Genomic DNA, 16,014 nt, shown 5'->3' with positions numbered 1-16,014 from the left:
TCTATGTGTCTTATAATTCTGTGCTTTTTCAACCAATTTGTGTGGTATTGAAATTAGGCTTACCGGCCTGTAATGATCCCTTCTCAGAAAGCCTACTGCCTGGGGTCACCCTGTAGCATGGTCAGGCCTGGAGTACCATGTGGCCATGTAAACTTTGAAGTTCCTGGGCCAGCCCTTTTTCCCTCTCCGGGACAGGAAACAATTGGATGCAACTGGCTGCTTGCCTTCCTTAGATCCATAGATTTCAACGTCAGAAGAGCCCACTGTGATCATCTCATCTGACCTCCTGTATAATACAGGCCACAGAACTTCCTTGACTTAATTCCTGTTTGAACTAGAGGAGATTTTTTTGAAAAATATACATTCTTGATTTAAAATTTTCCAGTGGTAAATCATTCCAGTGGTTAGTCACTCTCACTGTTAAAAATTTGCACCTTGTTTCTGGTCTGAATTTGTCTAGCTTCAACTTCTTCCAGCCATTGGATCACGTTATACCTTTCTCTGTTAGAATGAAGAGAACTCTGTTAACACATTTCTGTTCCAGTCTAGGTGCTCCCAGCTCGGCCAATTAAGAGTCTGGGGCGGCACCTGAGGGCTATCGAATCTCAATCAGGAGTCAGAGCAGACTGAATCCGTCAGGAGATGAGAGCTGCTGCACACAGAAGGTGGTTCCTGGGAGAGGGCTGAAGGTGGGAGAGGTTTGCTGGCTGGCATCCCCGAGCCAGAGCTGGAGAGGGCTTGAAGGCAGGAGGAGCGGCAGAGGAGTTGCCGACTGGCTCTAAGCCAACAGCTAAAGCCGAGGACCAGAGAGGGCTGAAGGCAGGGGGAGTGGTGGAGGGGCTTACCTCCTGACTTCTACTTGCTGGAGAGCTAGACCCCGAGGAACAGTGAGAGGGCCAGGGGAAGTGAGGATGCCCTCTGTCAAGGCTGCTCCCAGCAGAGAGGGCTGGGGGCAGGGAAGGGGCGGAGTTGGGGCAGGGCCGGGGCCCCGTGGAGTGTCCTCCTTTTTTTAAATTAAAATATGGTAACCCTACCATAGTAGCACATACCCTCATGCATGTCAACAGTTCAGTGCAGAGAGACACAGCAACCAAGACCCTCTGACAGACACAGAATGCCTCTGCGCACACCTTAACACAAACACCTAGGTGTAGCCATCCTGAGATGCCCAACCAACCATACACACACACTTGATGCAAACCCCTCTCTTGATGCAAACCCACTGACCCTAAGCAGCAGAGTCTCTTCAAGCCAGAGGCAGAGCCAGTGTGAGTGGGGGTCTGTGGGAAGTAGCTGGTGAGTGGTAACGCTGGGAGTGTAAGTGGAGAATAGGTGAAGCAGACAGTGTGTCCGGAATTCTCCCTCTGCCTCTCTGGGATTGTGTGTGCTTCTAGGGCATTCAGAGAGAGACAAATTGTTGTGAGGAAATACGTTCCTCCTCCTGCATTTGCTCATATTACAGCCTGTTACTCCCTTTGACCCCGGACTGCCTGTCCAAGACTGTGCTGGGATAGAAAAGAAGCCATAACTGTTCAGATAATGAGAAAATCAGTTGATGTCCAAAGTCCAATTACAAGCCATGTCGGTGAGCTGCTTTCTTCCAAGGACGCTAATTGAAAACACATTGACACTACTATTAGGAATTATAAGATAAGAGGCATTTTGGAATGGAGAATGACATACAATAATAACACTTAGCACTTGTACTGTGCTTTACCTCTGCAAAGCTCTTTACAGACAGTCAGCCTAAGAATCTTCAACCACACTAAGGTGGGCAAGTACAGGTGGGGAAACTGAGGCATAGAGAGACCACTTGCCAAAGAGCCTACAACGAGGCAGCGCAGAGCTGAGACTGGAACTCTGGAGCCCTGACTCCCCATCCCCTGCTCTCACTATTGCATCACGCTCCATGCAGGTTAAAGCAACACTGTGAAAAAATCGGTGAGCTTTGATGAGATGTTAAAAATAACCTGGTCTCTGAGACTGGACAAGTCTCCATGTAAATGAGTTGTATCCCAAAGCATCATAGTTCTCCAGTCTTCTCCCAATGCTTCTGCTCCCCTACAGATTCTCAAGTGTATGAAGCATCATGTGACACTGGCTAGTCCAAAGTTCATTAGAGGGCTGGGAAGGAATGTGCTAGCAGCGGACTGCGAAATGAAGGGTCTGTTTTTCCTCCTCCTTTTCGTGCAGCTCCTTGGTGAGTAATGACAGGACCTGTCTGAGAATGGAGAATGAGGACAAAATGGCTTTTTCCATTTCAGGCTTTAGGTAATGTGGAATAAAGCCACGGACTCTGCACTTGGTGACGTATTTCTAATGCAAGTGGAAAAACTCATTTCCAAATGGACAAAGAAAGAGCGGGTGGGCTGTGATTTGCATCTCCTGTTCACTGCACCTCTGCTGCCTGGGTTTCTCGGCTCTTTTTATTTAAGGCTCTGAATATGCATATGTATTTAACATTCAGAGACCATGATTCCTCAGCAAAAGGACTGATTAAACAGTCAAGTGATGTTGATATAGAGGCAAAAGGTGCATTAATGCAATACTGTGGTGCATAGTTAAAGTCAGGAATTGCATAAACGGAGGCTGCAACAGTTTGGTTAACTTGGCTGCATTGCACAACTTGGGGCCAGATCCTCAGCTGTGTAATTCAGTCTTACTTTGTTGAAAGCAAGGAAACTATGCCGATTTACCACAGCTTAGGATATGTCTGTATGTTTTATGGTACTGGGTATTATACACTTTATAAGGTAAGCTACATATATCCAGCAAAACAGGGATAGAACTGACTACATATATGCAATGGAATGAACTTATGCATTCTGTTAGAACTTTAACCTTTCCTTTTCCAGACTCTGGGGGATTTTAACTTGGCAGTTGTAGCATTGCATTAACAGTTTTTTGTATTTAATTTGGTAGGTTTTTCATCTTAAAAGAAAAAGATAAAACAAAAAATTGCCCATGTTTAGGTTTCAGTTCAGTAAGGTTCTTACGCACATGCCCAATTTAAAACTTGTGAGTTTGTTCTATTGGGTCGGAGTCTCATTACACTGCTCTGGCAATGTAAAGGGGTCTTAAAATGGATTAAAAAATTTGCCTAATTTAAGGCTCCTTCACAACCTTAAATCAGACTCATGCCTGTTTGCTTCAATTAGACTACTTGTGTGCTTTGTTAGGCATGTGTGTACGCACCTTGCTGAACCAGGGCCTTCATAATGTTAGCATTGGAATGGTCCCAGTTTGGCTTTGGAATTCACACTGCATTGAAGGGGGGAGGGAGTGAATTCTCCATATTACTGCCACTATGGTGTGGCTGCAAACCTCCCACTGCAAGGCTGGGTTAGCAGGGCAGCAGCATATCTGTTTCCAATGCAGCCCTCCCCATGTAAAGGACAGAAACCTTTTCATTTTAATGACGGTGTGACAGTTCTTGGGGTACCTGGGACTGAAAGTCACCTTGTTACACACACACACACTCACCCCGCCTCCGGCATGAGGGAGTCATGTCTGCGCTAGCTCCTTAACACCGCCAGCACATCAGCCTCTCAAACTCACTCTTCTTTCTGGGATATGCCAGCCCGTCTTTGTCTTGCAGGTTAACAAGAGGTACACTTCAGTGCCTGAGTCCCTGTAAAGTAGGGTTACCATATTTTAATTAAAAAAAAGGAGGACACTCCACGGGGCCCGGCCCTGCCCCAACTCCACCCCCAGCCCCGCCCCAACTCCAGCCCTTCCCCAAAGTCCCCGCCCCAACTCCGCCCCCTCCCCTGAACACTCCGCCCCCCTGCTCCTCCCCCTCCCCTGCTTCCCACGAATCAAATGTTTGCAGGAAGCCTGAAACAGGGAGGCAGCAGGTAAGCTGGGGTTGGGGCGGTGGTGGGCGCGAGGAGGCACCGTCCGGTCCGGCCCCCCGGGCCGAGCGGCTCCCTCCGGTGGCCGGCCGGCCCCGGCCAAGAGGCTCTGGCCCCGGCGTCTCCGGCCCGGCTCGACTCGGGCCCTGGGGCGCCGGCCCTAGTTCCAGCCGAGTGCACCGGCCCCGGCCGAGCACCCCCAGCCCCGGCCGAGCACTCCCGGCCCTAGCGACTCCAGCTCGGCTCGGGCCCCAGGGCACCAGCCCCGGTCCCGGCCCCAGCCGAGCAGCTCCGGCCAGCGGCCGAGCACCCCCAGCCCCGGTCCCAGCGGCTCCGGCCCAGCTCGGCTCAGCCCGAGCCACTCAGCTCGGGCCCCGGCCGAGCGGCTCTGGCCCCGGCCCCGGCCCTGGCCGAGTGGCTCGGGCCCCGGCCCCGGCCCCGGCCGAGCGGCTCGGGCCCTGGCCCTGGCCCTGGTCGAGCAGCGCCGGCCCCGATGGCTCCATCCCGGACCCAAGCCCCAAGACCCCTCCCTATTTTCCCGGACATGTCTGGCTTTTTGGCAATTCCCCCCGGACGGGGATTTGAGGACCAAAAAGCTGGACATGTCTGGGATAATCCGGACGTATGGTAACCCTACTGTAAAGCATTCCCCGGTGAGATCCAGCCCCTGACACTGGCTACTCCCAGAAATCCCAGATCCTCTGCTCCCAAAAAAGCTGTGTACCCCAGTTTACCAGTTTTACTGTAAATCACTGTACCTGTATAACACACAGCACTTGTGAGCACTTATAATAAAATAAAAGAAAGTTTATTTAAGAAAGAATAGAGGTTCCACTAGAAATGAGAGAGAGATGGAAACAAATGGTTACAATATAAACCAAAATCATAAAACGTGAATCAGGGCCTCCATTTATTAATAGTTATCTTTCCTGCCTAATAAAGTAGGTCCCCCGCCCTCAAAGTTCAGTCTGTTGCAGAGCCCAGGAACCAGGATCCAAACATTCATGAAACACCCCTACTCAACAAGATGTCTCCTCTGTGAATGGACACGGTTTCTTCCTCCATCCTGCGATATGCTGAATCAGTCTGTTGTCTCTATTCACAGGCTTTTATAACATTCCTTTTTACCGCCAAGTTCTTTCAATTGTTGGCTGTTGTCTTTGATGGTTTGCCATTGACAGTTGTGGGTTGGGGCAAGGGTAGACAACTGAACGTTGCATTATATCACCGGCTGACCAGAGAGAGGTGACAACTCCCTTCCACTTGAATGGCCCATCACCATGACACAGGATTCCCTGGTGACTAACTTGTACTCCAAGACCATAAGGTATAGTTTTCAGTATAGTTATGTAATTCCTTAAACATTACCCATGCATGCACACCTCACAATGATTGTGAGAACTGGGAAGTTATAAGCTGTCAGCAGAGACCTCACATGCCAGCCTTCCTGGATGGATACTATGAGAGTGGGTATTAGGTGTATTGAGTTTCTCAGGTCTGAGACAGCAGTTGATAGTAAAGAATAGTGAACGCTTTGGTACCAATGGGCCTCTGGGTCACAAAAGAATAAGAATGTGCAGGACGCACTAGACATTTTGGAAAGCGCTTTCTATGGTTTTCAGCCCCTAATGTTAAAGGAGAAGTGGGGGTTTTGTTGGTTGGTTGTTTGTTCTGTTTTGCTGTGTGTTTCAGTAAGACCATAAAACCACACTGTAAGGTCTTGTCTTCACTAGGCAACTGGTGTTATTTTAACATATGTAGGTGTTGGAGGCACAGTCTAGGAAGCCCCCTCCCCTGAGTTTGCCTCCTGAGGTTCCCCACTAAGGTTTAAACCTCGACCAGTTAAAACATGTTAAAACTACAACTGCCCTGTCTACACTATGCTGCTCCCCCCCCCCCCCACACACACACACATTTTAAAAATACCCCTGTTTTTCTAGTCTGCATATGGCCATATGCGGTTGTCTCAATAGCACCCTGGCCAGGCCACACAAAAAGAATGTTGCAATTATGTTACAAAGGAGATCATTCGGTGCTGCTAAAATTTCAGCAGATCCCCACTTAGAGTCTCTTCCCCATCACTCATAGAGTTCATTTTAACACCTCATCACCACATGAAGTAAGTAATGGCACCGTTGCCTTTACTGGTTAAAAAAGTGGTTAGAATTTTTAACCATGAGAAAAGTGAAAATTTATTTTTACTGTCCAGTAACTCATATGATTGAAACCATTTTACTCAGAATGTTGTCAGTTACATCTTCAGACAGAGACCAACCTTAGAAAATGTTAGCACCAAAGGAGAATGTTTAAAAAATGTTGTACAAAAACAGGAGAGAGGAATGGAAACTATCTTGTAACCTTTTCTATGACAGAGGCTCTCATTTGATCATGCTAATTTCTGGAGTGAGATACACTTTCTAAACTTGTCCCATTTTTATCATTAAAAGATCCACATTAGTATTGTTGGATGGGCAGGTGGGTCAGGCTGGGGTCCTGACTTTGAACCATCATTCCTTAAACTCATCCTCTCAATCCACAACAGACAGAGGGACAGAGACAGAGTGAGACATGCATATTGCTGCCTTAGTGACTTTTGCTGGCTGATGGAAGGGTTATACTGATGAGAGCAAATGCTTGTGCCTGTGTCTATAGTAGTTTAAAAATATGGGGGGTAGGAAGATGGTTGAGAAGAGGGCTAGTAAAAATGTCAGGAATTCACCAAATTCTTGCAGGATCAGACAATGTGAGACAATCCCCACACAAAGGATTAAACCAAGTCAATGCTCTGTGTCACAAATGCATGTACAGTGGGTCACACAGAATCCAACAGTAGATACACGAAGAGTGGCCTGATCTGAATTACTGTGTGAACTCCATTTATATACACACTTGATAAGACAAACTTCATTTTCATCTGGTTTGGCTGGTGACTGCCTGTGACTGTTTTGTCCACTGTGGCAAGCACATCTCCCTCTTCTGTTACCTTGGCCTCCCCCTTCCCCCCACTACCTTGCTTGTCTATTTAGTCACCCTTTCCATGTTGTTTAAATTGTAGACTATGGGGCAGGGACTGTGTTTGTACAGTACAATGGGGCCCTAATCCCCATAGAAATAAATAATAAGTAATTTTAACACACCGGTATCTGGTAGTGCAACATTCTCATTTACCACCTGGAGGCCTTGTACATGCACAGACAGTGCTTCTCTCTCAGCCATCGGTGATCCGCAGCCACATGTTAATCACAGCATTGAAAATGTCCCCTGTGCTCACTGCTCACAGAGAAGGGAGGATTTTGACATTGCTTAATTTAAGACATACACGCAAGCTATGATGCTTTTTTGCTCCTATGCAGAAAATTCCATCTCTGGCATATAGAGGCAGAAGGATGCTCTAAGTCTCAGATAAGTCTCTTTAAATCTATCCCAGCAGAATGAAGCAGGCTGTGTGTAATTTAATCAGGGCCAGGCAGGCTGGTTGAATACTGCAGATCTGGTGTGTATATAAACATTGGTTCAAATTCCCAACTGCTGCCTGGTACAACCATTGTCATGCTCCTTTGAATTTGCTATGCACAATCATTAGTGCAAACAGGTTTGTGTTTGCACAAGTGTTTAGGGACTGGCTATTCTTCCTACAATTCCCATATTCGTTTGCAAGGCAGAGGACTTGTGGCGAGACAAGTGTGTTTGTTTGTCTTGTGTAGGAAAAGTCAAGGAGTAGAAACAATATCATGTGACTTAGCTGACCACATGCCTTGAGTAATGAATAATAGTGAAGAGTCCAAATGAGTTGTTTGCAAACAAACCATAAACTGAGGCTGGTTCAGCCAGATTATTTGGCTAATGTTTAGAAATCACCAATCCGCCTCTCTCTGACCAATGGCAGTTGGTCCAATAAAAGCTTTACCTCACTCACCTTGTCTCTAATATCTTGGGACCCACATGGCTACAACAACACGGCCTAGGCATCACTAAGGCATCTGCAGAAGAGTCAGTTCATAAAAGAAAGGCAACAGCTACATTTGTCAGGTAGTTTATCCACGCTGAATAATTGGGCCAACTTCCTCATCTTTTACTATGGCATTTTGACAGCCACTCTAGATGGTATTGATTGTTCACAAGTGCTTGAGTCACCATGAGATCCAGTTGCTAAATTAGACCTTGTCTACAAAGGAAAGTTGTACACTGCATTAGCTATACTACCGTACTGCCTAGCATGCCGACTCTTTGTACTCTCCAGTCTGTCTGCATCCCTCTGTTGTCTCTTGTCTTTATAAATAATAAAAAATACAGGTATAAAGGTGCTTTGGCTGTAGCAGTGTAGCTATTCCTGTATGGGGCGAAGAATAAGCGTTACCAGTATAATGGCTTGTCTACACTTAAAACTTTTCTGCAGCACTGCTGTACCACTACCTATGCTGACAGCAAGGGTTCTCCTGACGGCATAGGCACTCCATCTCCCCCAAGAGGTGGTAGCTAGGCCGACGGAAGAAGTCTTCCATTGACTTAGCACTGTCTACTCGGGAACTTAGGTTCGCTTAACAACTTTGCTCAGGGGTGTGCATTTTTCACACCCCTGAGTGACTGAGTTAAATCAGCCTAATTTTCTAGTATAGACTAGGCCTCGGGCACATTTATACAGCTATGACTGTCTCCACATTAGGGGTTGTGCCAGTATAACTGGATTGGCAAAAAATCCCATCTCTAACCGACATAGTTATCCTGGTATAAAATCCGTGTCTAGACTAGGCCTTACTTGCTGTTCTTGTTTAAAATCATCTGCATTTTTTTCTTGCTCTTTTGCACTTACTCTACACCCGATCCCAGCTGGCTCAGTGGTTACTCAGCCCTGACCCAATTAAACTCCTGTCTCCTTCGGTGAGTAATAATAATGCAACTGCAGAGATAAATAAGAGGAGAGGCGTAGACTTGGTTGACTGGTGAGTTGGAAGAACATAAAGGAAGGTGCTCAACATGGCAGGAGCCGGTGTCACCAACTCTCATGATTTCATCATGAGCCTGACAAATTGAGGTGTTTTTCTTAAGCTCCTGGAGTCATGTTATTACTTGAGAATCTCAGCTTTCATTTAAAAAAAAAAAAGTTTCTAGTCCTCCTGACTGCGGACAAAAGCTTGCAAACATGGCCTGTAAAGGCTCAGAGACCAGAAGGCAGGTCAAAAGGACCCAACAGGTAGTATTATTCAAATCTGATGATTTTAAAGCCAAACTCATAGGGTGGGGGAGGGGCCTGAATCATGGTGTTTTGAATGCTTTGGGTTGGCAGTCCAGAGGCGCTGCACAGGAGAAGGCTCTTACACCAGCAGTGCGTAGGTTGCAAACCAGTGGCAAAGTCAGCAAGTTGATGAGCATTTTGCCTGAGTAAGATCTGAGGAACAGCTGACATGACTGGGCCCTCTAGTTCCAGTCTGAGACACTGGCAGCTCATTTCTTTGCAGAGTGTTGTTTATCTTTGTGTGACTGTATTAATTCATTCTGGGAGGAGTTTGGGGGCTATACAGGGCCGGGTCCTCAGCTGGTGTTAGTTCCTGTAGCTCCATTGACCTCAATAGAGCTACAGTAATATACACTATCTGGCCCACAGCGTGTCTGGAAATTGCTGTGTAGAAACAGAATAGAATTGAATTCCATTTCTTTCTTTGCCTCGCCTAGCTGCTTCGATTGCTGTGTACAAACAATGGATTCCGAACACCAATTTTGAAAATGCTTCCAACTGGGATAAAGACAGAATCCCGTGTGCTAACGATGTGGTCCTTTTCAAGAGTAATCAGGTATTTGATTTTCAAAATAGCATTCATTTGGGCCAGTCTCTACCTGCTTGTAGAAAATGCCCTCAGCTTTTTTGCATTTCTTGCAGGAGATCTCGGTCTTCGTCCAGTCAACTCACTCTCTGACAGACATGGTAAGGACACGTACTGCAGCACCAAATGTGGTGGTGATGAACGCTGTCAAAAATATGAGACAGGGCCAGCTAAGTGACACAAGGACTGCCGCAGTGCAGGATACCTGGGTTCCCTAGCCGCTTCTGGTGTCTCATCTGATGACCTGGCTGGCTCAGGCGTGTTTTCACAGGCAGCTGGAGTCATGGGGGGCGGGTGGACGCCCCCTTCGGGGAGGCTAGCCCCCTGGCCCTGCTCCTTCCTCCCAAGGCCCAAACTCCTGTGGCCAGAGCCCTGAGCCCTCCTTCCCGCCTGCCATGGTTGGAGCCCTGAGCCCACCCACTCCCGCTCCCCCCACACCTGGAGGAGCCCCAGGCAGGCCCGAGCCCTCTCTGCCCCCCTCCTCCCCACACCTCCATGGCTGGAGGAGCCCCGGGTTGGCCCCAGCTGCGCCTGGCCCCAGCCATACCTTCCAAGACCCAGAGCCACTCGGTGGGAAAAGCAAAAGTTCTTCTCAAAGAACGCTGAGCTTTTTATATGCACCATGCAGGTTCCGGGGTGGCTGAGGAGGTGGTATCTGCTACTCAGCTTCCCAGGTTCATCAGTAATGTCTCTGGAGTCCAGGGAGAACCTGGGAAGCTGAGTAGCAGATACCACCTCCTCAGCTTAGCCTCCCCTGGCCTATTATACCTACCACCTATGGTTGGAGTTTTGCTGGGAAGGCCAGGGTGGGTGAAGTGTTACAGAACAGCCCCATATTGGTTGTTTTTGGAACTGTGTCGGTGCTGTTCTCCAAGGAAGCCATTCATTGTCCAGGCTGAGCAAATAGCACTCTTCTTGTTTCCATGAGGAGAAAAATGCTGGTTCTGACTTGCACCACAGTCACCCCAGGATAACCAGACATATTAATGTAGTTCATGGGGGGTGGTACCAGAGCTGGTGGGAGGGGAGGCATTTGGAAAGAAATCAAATTATCCTCCAATGCAACATTGTGGTGGCGGCGTATGTAGGAGGGATCAGGCCAAGGCTCTGGAGCTGAGGGCTCCTCCGTGGTGAGGTTGTACCTTGAAGGGGTGCTCAGTTCTGGGCATCCACATCTCAGAGAGATAGCACTAACCTGGAGGGAGGGCAGAAAAAAGCATCAATATTGGCTCTGGGGGTGAAGGGAGGAACCAGCACAGAACGCGGTATTTATACAGTAGCTTGAGCAAGTGAATGAATAAGATCCAGTGCTGAGAAGTTCTGAGCTCCTTCATCTTCCACTCACTCCCGTGGCAGCTGAGAGCACTCACTGCCTTCTGGGAGGGTATTTGAAGGGCATAAAAACAGCAGGGGGTTGTAATGGAGTGTCATGGGATCAGGTGAAACAAAGGAGAAGTTAAGATGGCCACAAGGGAAAAAATCCTGTTGGCAAAATAATATTAACAATAATAATTTTTGTGCATGAGGCCCCATATACTGTAGCATTCTAGTTCATAACAAAAGCTACCAAGCGAAAACACCATCAAGTCCTCAAACAGATCTGAGAGCTGCTGTACGGTGCCAAAAAAAAATCAATGGAATAGCCTCCCTGAGGGAAGCAGTGGAAGCCCTATCACTTGAGTTAGAGCTCGTTGTCCGTCTAGTCACTGACTTCCATGGGGACTACCCATGTGCATAGAGCTAAGCAGGTGCTGTAGTGCTTGGCTGGATCAGGGCCATAGTGAGGAGTGTGGTATAAGAACTATATCATCAGGGCCACAGACACCAGTGTGCCTTTCCTGTCTGGCTCTCTGCCCACTCTGTGGTAGTTCCAGGTTATCCTATCACCGCTGAGCACCATTTAAAAACTGACAGGACAGAGAGAGATCGAGGATACGCTGTAGGGAGCACTAGCGTTTGCAGGGGGATGAACTAGGCAGCTTAATGGGTCTTTCCTGTTTTTTATTTCTTGTCAATGAGAGGCTCTTCAGGATGTCAGAGGTGCTCCATACACAAGGAGAGGTATGAACTCTCAGTTGGCACTTTCCATTCATTCAAAAATATCATGCTTAGCTAATGTCCCAAATCTTTTCCCCTCACTTCACTAAGCTCTCTTTGAATAGTGACCATTTTTAAAGGGTTTCAAAAATGTATCATGTAGGGAGGAAATGGGAGTTTAAAGCAAATTGTGTGATGTGTGCACGGCCCTGGCAGGCAGCCAGATATTCCTGTTAACCACGATCATGTCACACCAAAGTCAGTCTGTCTTGATTTCTGTGCAAAGAACATTTGCTCATGGAAATGGCAGCTGAGGTTGCCATGGTGACCTGATTTTTCTAGCTGTCCTTATACCTATTATAATTGGATTTGTTTTGGGCAATTCTAATGTACCCATCACCTTAGCATCCAGGCCCTAGGATTTTCACCCAGATGTGATCTAGTTGTGACAGAATTGTCCTTGTCATTTTTTTATTTTCAGCTGCCATAAGTACTTTGAAAACTGTCCTTGGCCACTTTCCTTTTTGTGTGTGTCACTGTATCCAAATAGGCCCTATAAAATGTTGGACTATAATTTGTACAAGCTGCCTAAACTACTGATCGCTTTGGTGCTTTAATAACACAGAGTGCCACATTTAACTCGTCTACAAATGCTTGGTGGAATTATCATCTATCTATCTATCTAACCTATAAAATATGGAATTTGTAAATGATGTGAATATTAGCAGGAAAAAATGTGTATATGAAATATGTACCAATATAATTGTTAAATGATGTGAAATTTTCTAGAAAAAAATAAGTGCCAAATATCGGTTCAGTAGATTTTATTTTGTTTACTGATTAATGGATAATGTTTATAAAGTACTTTGCAATCCACTGTTGAAAGTGCATAACTGCAAAGTATTTATTATTATTCATTATGGCATTAGCCTTTCAAAAAGAAGCTTAACAGCTAAGATTTAAAAAAACCTAAGACAGACCATATCTCCTGAGCAAAAAATAGACAGACATCATAAAAGCTTAATACAAATAACAACTTCATCTGTAATGGAATAGGAATTCTGTCTTACCTAAAGGACTTATGAGGAAACATTGACGTACCGGGATTCTACAGCAACTAAGAAAGGGTCAAGTTATTCAAGCAGACTGAAGAAACTGTTACCTTGCCTGGGTACTGATCTAAGCACCACATTGTGCTATGGTTTTTAAGCAGAACTTGCCATTTGAAATTAATGCTGCAGTTGTGCTTAAAAATAAATAGGCTGCTGCAGACCTCAGTAACTAGTTCATGTCTAAGAGGCAGGTTTGTCCCTTGCCACGCGTAGGCGTTAGGTGGTGAGGATTTAGAGTGGTAAATATAACGCATCTCACCGGCACAGCAGCTTTTCCCTCATGTCTATTACATCTTTATCAATATACATGATGGAGGGCTTGATCCTGCAACGTGCTGAGCACCCTCAAGTGCCCATGGAAGCAAATGGGAGTTGAGGATGCTGCGCTCTCCCAGAATCAGACCCTTAACTAGCTGCTAGCTTTGCTGCTGTGACGTCAGACCCTTAGTCCCAGCCTGACTCCCAAACCTCCTCCCTGCTCCCTTAGTTTGCACCCCAGAGGATGTGTCTGGCGTCAGAATGACGGGAGCTCTGCTATGAGAATCTCAGCTGAAGATTTCATTCTTGCCATGCTCTGAGGGATTTTATGTCTAATTACGGCTCTGAACCTCCTCAGCTTTAGACAATTATTTTGCAGCATATTATATAGGCTTCTAATGAATGGGAATGTGCTGAAGTCATTTAGCCTCAGAATTTATGTTTTATAGGATTTTTGTGAGATAGGAACCCAAAGCGAAAGCCCTCAATCTTCGGGGAAGTTGGGATCCTCAGCTAAATCCAAAGTCCTCTGCTTAGGTCCCTTTCTGTGAAATGGACCCCAATTGGAACAACTGACTCTGAATTTTGCCTTTTGGATCTGATGGCTATAAAGTGGGTCCAGACACTCTCCAGATCTAACCCCATGAAAAGACTTAAGTCATGCCAAATCAGAGTGCCAAGTTATTACTTTTTAATATTAACATGGCACCACGAATGTACATGGTACTTTAAAGATGTGGAACAAGACTCCAATCTTGCCCGGAAGAATTTACAGTCAAAACGCACTACAAAATATATGGGGTCGGATCCTCAGCTGGTGTGAATTGTCACAGCTCCTTTGACTTCAACAATTTACAACAGCTAAAGGTCCACCTCAGGGCCCTTTGCATACAGACCCAAGTGCTGCTGCTGTAAAACAGGGTGTCTCTAAACAACGAGACTGACAGCAGGCCCCCAATCAGCCACCGTATATAATGCAGACCATTCATTTGGTCAAAGTGTAACAGACATAAAGATTTACACTATATTGATCAGACCAAGTTTTCTAGGTTTCTGGTTCAGCTCAGCTCTCTCCATGTGTGGTAGGTGGGTTTCTGTTCTCTGTTCTTTGTCACCAGGTGATAAAAATAATGCCAAGGTTCAGGATTTTTTAAAAATCAAGGAATTGATCTGCCCCCTCACTCCTGGGAATGGCCTGAAATTTGGTGACTGGGTCATCAGAAAAATTGATTTTCAGGATTAGAGAGAAAAGCAGAAATGTGCCTTTTTAGACTGTATCCTCAATATTTCTGTGAAATTAATCACATAAATCAGCAGGACTACATTAAGCTTTTGAGTCTCCATGGAGACGCTATACAGCCTTTGGCCAAAGAAGTGGCCGTCACATACCGTACAATCAAAGGGCGAAATTCAGATAAGGGACTTAAGCTCCTATTGACTTGAGTGATTTCAATGGGAATTAGGCACCTAAATACCTCTGAGGATCTGGATCTTATAGATCTCATCTCTGCAAGTTTTCCACATCTTCTTTCTTCATTTTCCTTTTCTTACTTCCATCCTATTCGTTCTACTTGTCCCCTAGGTCTTACCCCTTTTCAGATATTTTGTAGACAGTTGTTATGCCCATAGTCTTAGCGTAGTAGACAAGCTAATTCTCAATATTTAGCTCTTTTTATCTTTCCTCAGAAATCAGTCCCTTCGTCCCTCTGATCATTTTTGCTGTTCATCTCTGAATTCTCATCAGTTTCTCTACATCTTTTTGACATTGAGGCACTCAAAACTGACTGCAGTGTTCCAGGGGTGCTCCCAGTTTATGGCCGCTGGTGGTGTCCTGCCTGTCCACATGGGAATACACAGCATGACAAAACCTTGGTGCTGTGTGTGTGTGTGTGTGTGTGTGTACACAAGGTAGTGTTGAAGGGCTAAATAGGATATGGAGGTTATCATTTTTTGTTTTGATAGCCAATTCTGGATTTTGTAGAGAATCAATATAACTCAATATTCCAGCCGGCTCTGCAATGACATTTAGCTGTGATGCAGGGAGAGAAAGTGTGCTCTCCTTATTCAGCTAGAATCTTAAAAACAGGAACTTATTTTATGCTCTTGGGGTTAAAAAAAATCAATGTGTAAAAGCCTGCTGCATCTCTTTGGAACTGTCCTCAGTGCTGTCACTCATAGGAGCCACCTGTCAAAATCTCACTCCACACATTAATCTGCCCTGGATCTAGCCCAGGTTTAACAAAGCCCATAAACTGGCTGTGCGTGACAGTCTAACGGGAGCTGAGCAGAAGCTGGCTGTTGCAATTTACCTCAGAGAATACAGGATTCACCCTCTGCATTGTCGGCCATGAGGTACTCAATATACATAAAGCTTGGTATCCTATAGGCTGTGCTCGAAGGGCTTGCTCTGGCAAGATGCTGAGTGCCTTCAGCTCCCAATGATCAGCTTCTGAGCGGGGCCCCGTGAACATGCTGGGAGTTTGGAGGACTCGGCACCTGGCAGAACTGGGCCCTTTCTTGTACAAGTCAGTAATTTGGACAAAAGCCAAATTTGGGTTGTTAGTGGATCAGAACCTGGCTCTAGGTCACCACTTCAAATCCAGACTAGGGGTACAAGTTTCAAAAGTACCTAAGTGATTTAGGAGCCATTTTCAAAAAGGGCTTGAGCACTTAGGGCACTAAAAGGCAGTATTTCAAAGTTATTGCGGCACCTAAAGATGTGGTAGGCGCCTAGTGGGATTTTCCAGAAGTACTGAGGTGCCCAGCGCCTATTGAAATCAATGGGAATTAAGTGCCTAGGCTCTTTTGAAAATCCCACCAGGCACCTATTGCATCTTTAGGTGCCTAAATACCATTGAAAATTTGGCTCTTAGGCGCCTACGTCTCAATGAATGTCAATGGGACTTAGTCACCAAAGTCACTTAGGTGCTTTCA

General features: G+C 46.1%; 1 protein-coding gene across 1 annotated transcript in view; it reads left to right on the top strand.

Annotated features, from left to right (window-relative positions):
• The first annotated feature begins 2,157 nt into the window (after positions 1–2,157).
• The window catches only part of AMN (amnion associated transmembrane protein), a 47,264-nt gene continuing 33,407 nt past the window's right edge, over positions 2,158–16,014 (top strand). Inside the window, exons 1-3 of the mRNA XM_065404383.1 lie at positions 2,158–2,200; positions 9,525–9,643; positions 9,730–9,774. Coding sequence (XP_065260455.1) covers positions 2,158–2,200; positions 9,525–9,643; positions 9,730–9,774 — 207 coding nt within the window. The remainder of the gene's footprint in view (positions 2,201–9,524; positions 9,644–9,729; positions 9,775–16,014) is intronic.

Source organism: Emys orbicularis, chromosome 4, assembly GCF_028017835.1.
Source record: "Emys orbicularis isolate rEmyOrb1 chromosome 4, rEmyOrb1.hap1, whole genome shotgun sequence".
Taxonomy (NCBI): Eukaryota; Metazoa; Chordata; order Testudines; family Emydidae; genus Emys; species Emys orbicularis.
Note: the sequence above shows the minus strand (reverse complement) of the source record. Positions and strands in the feature narration are given on the sequence as shown.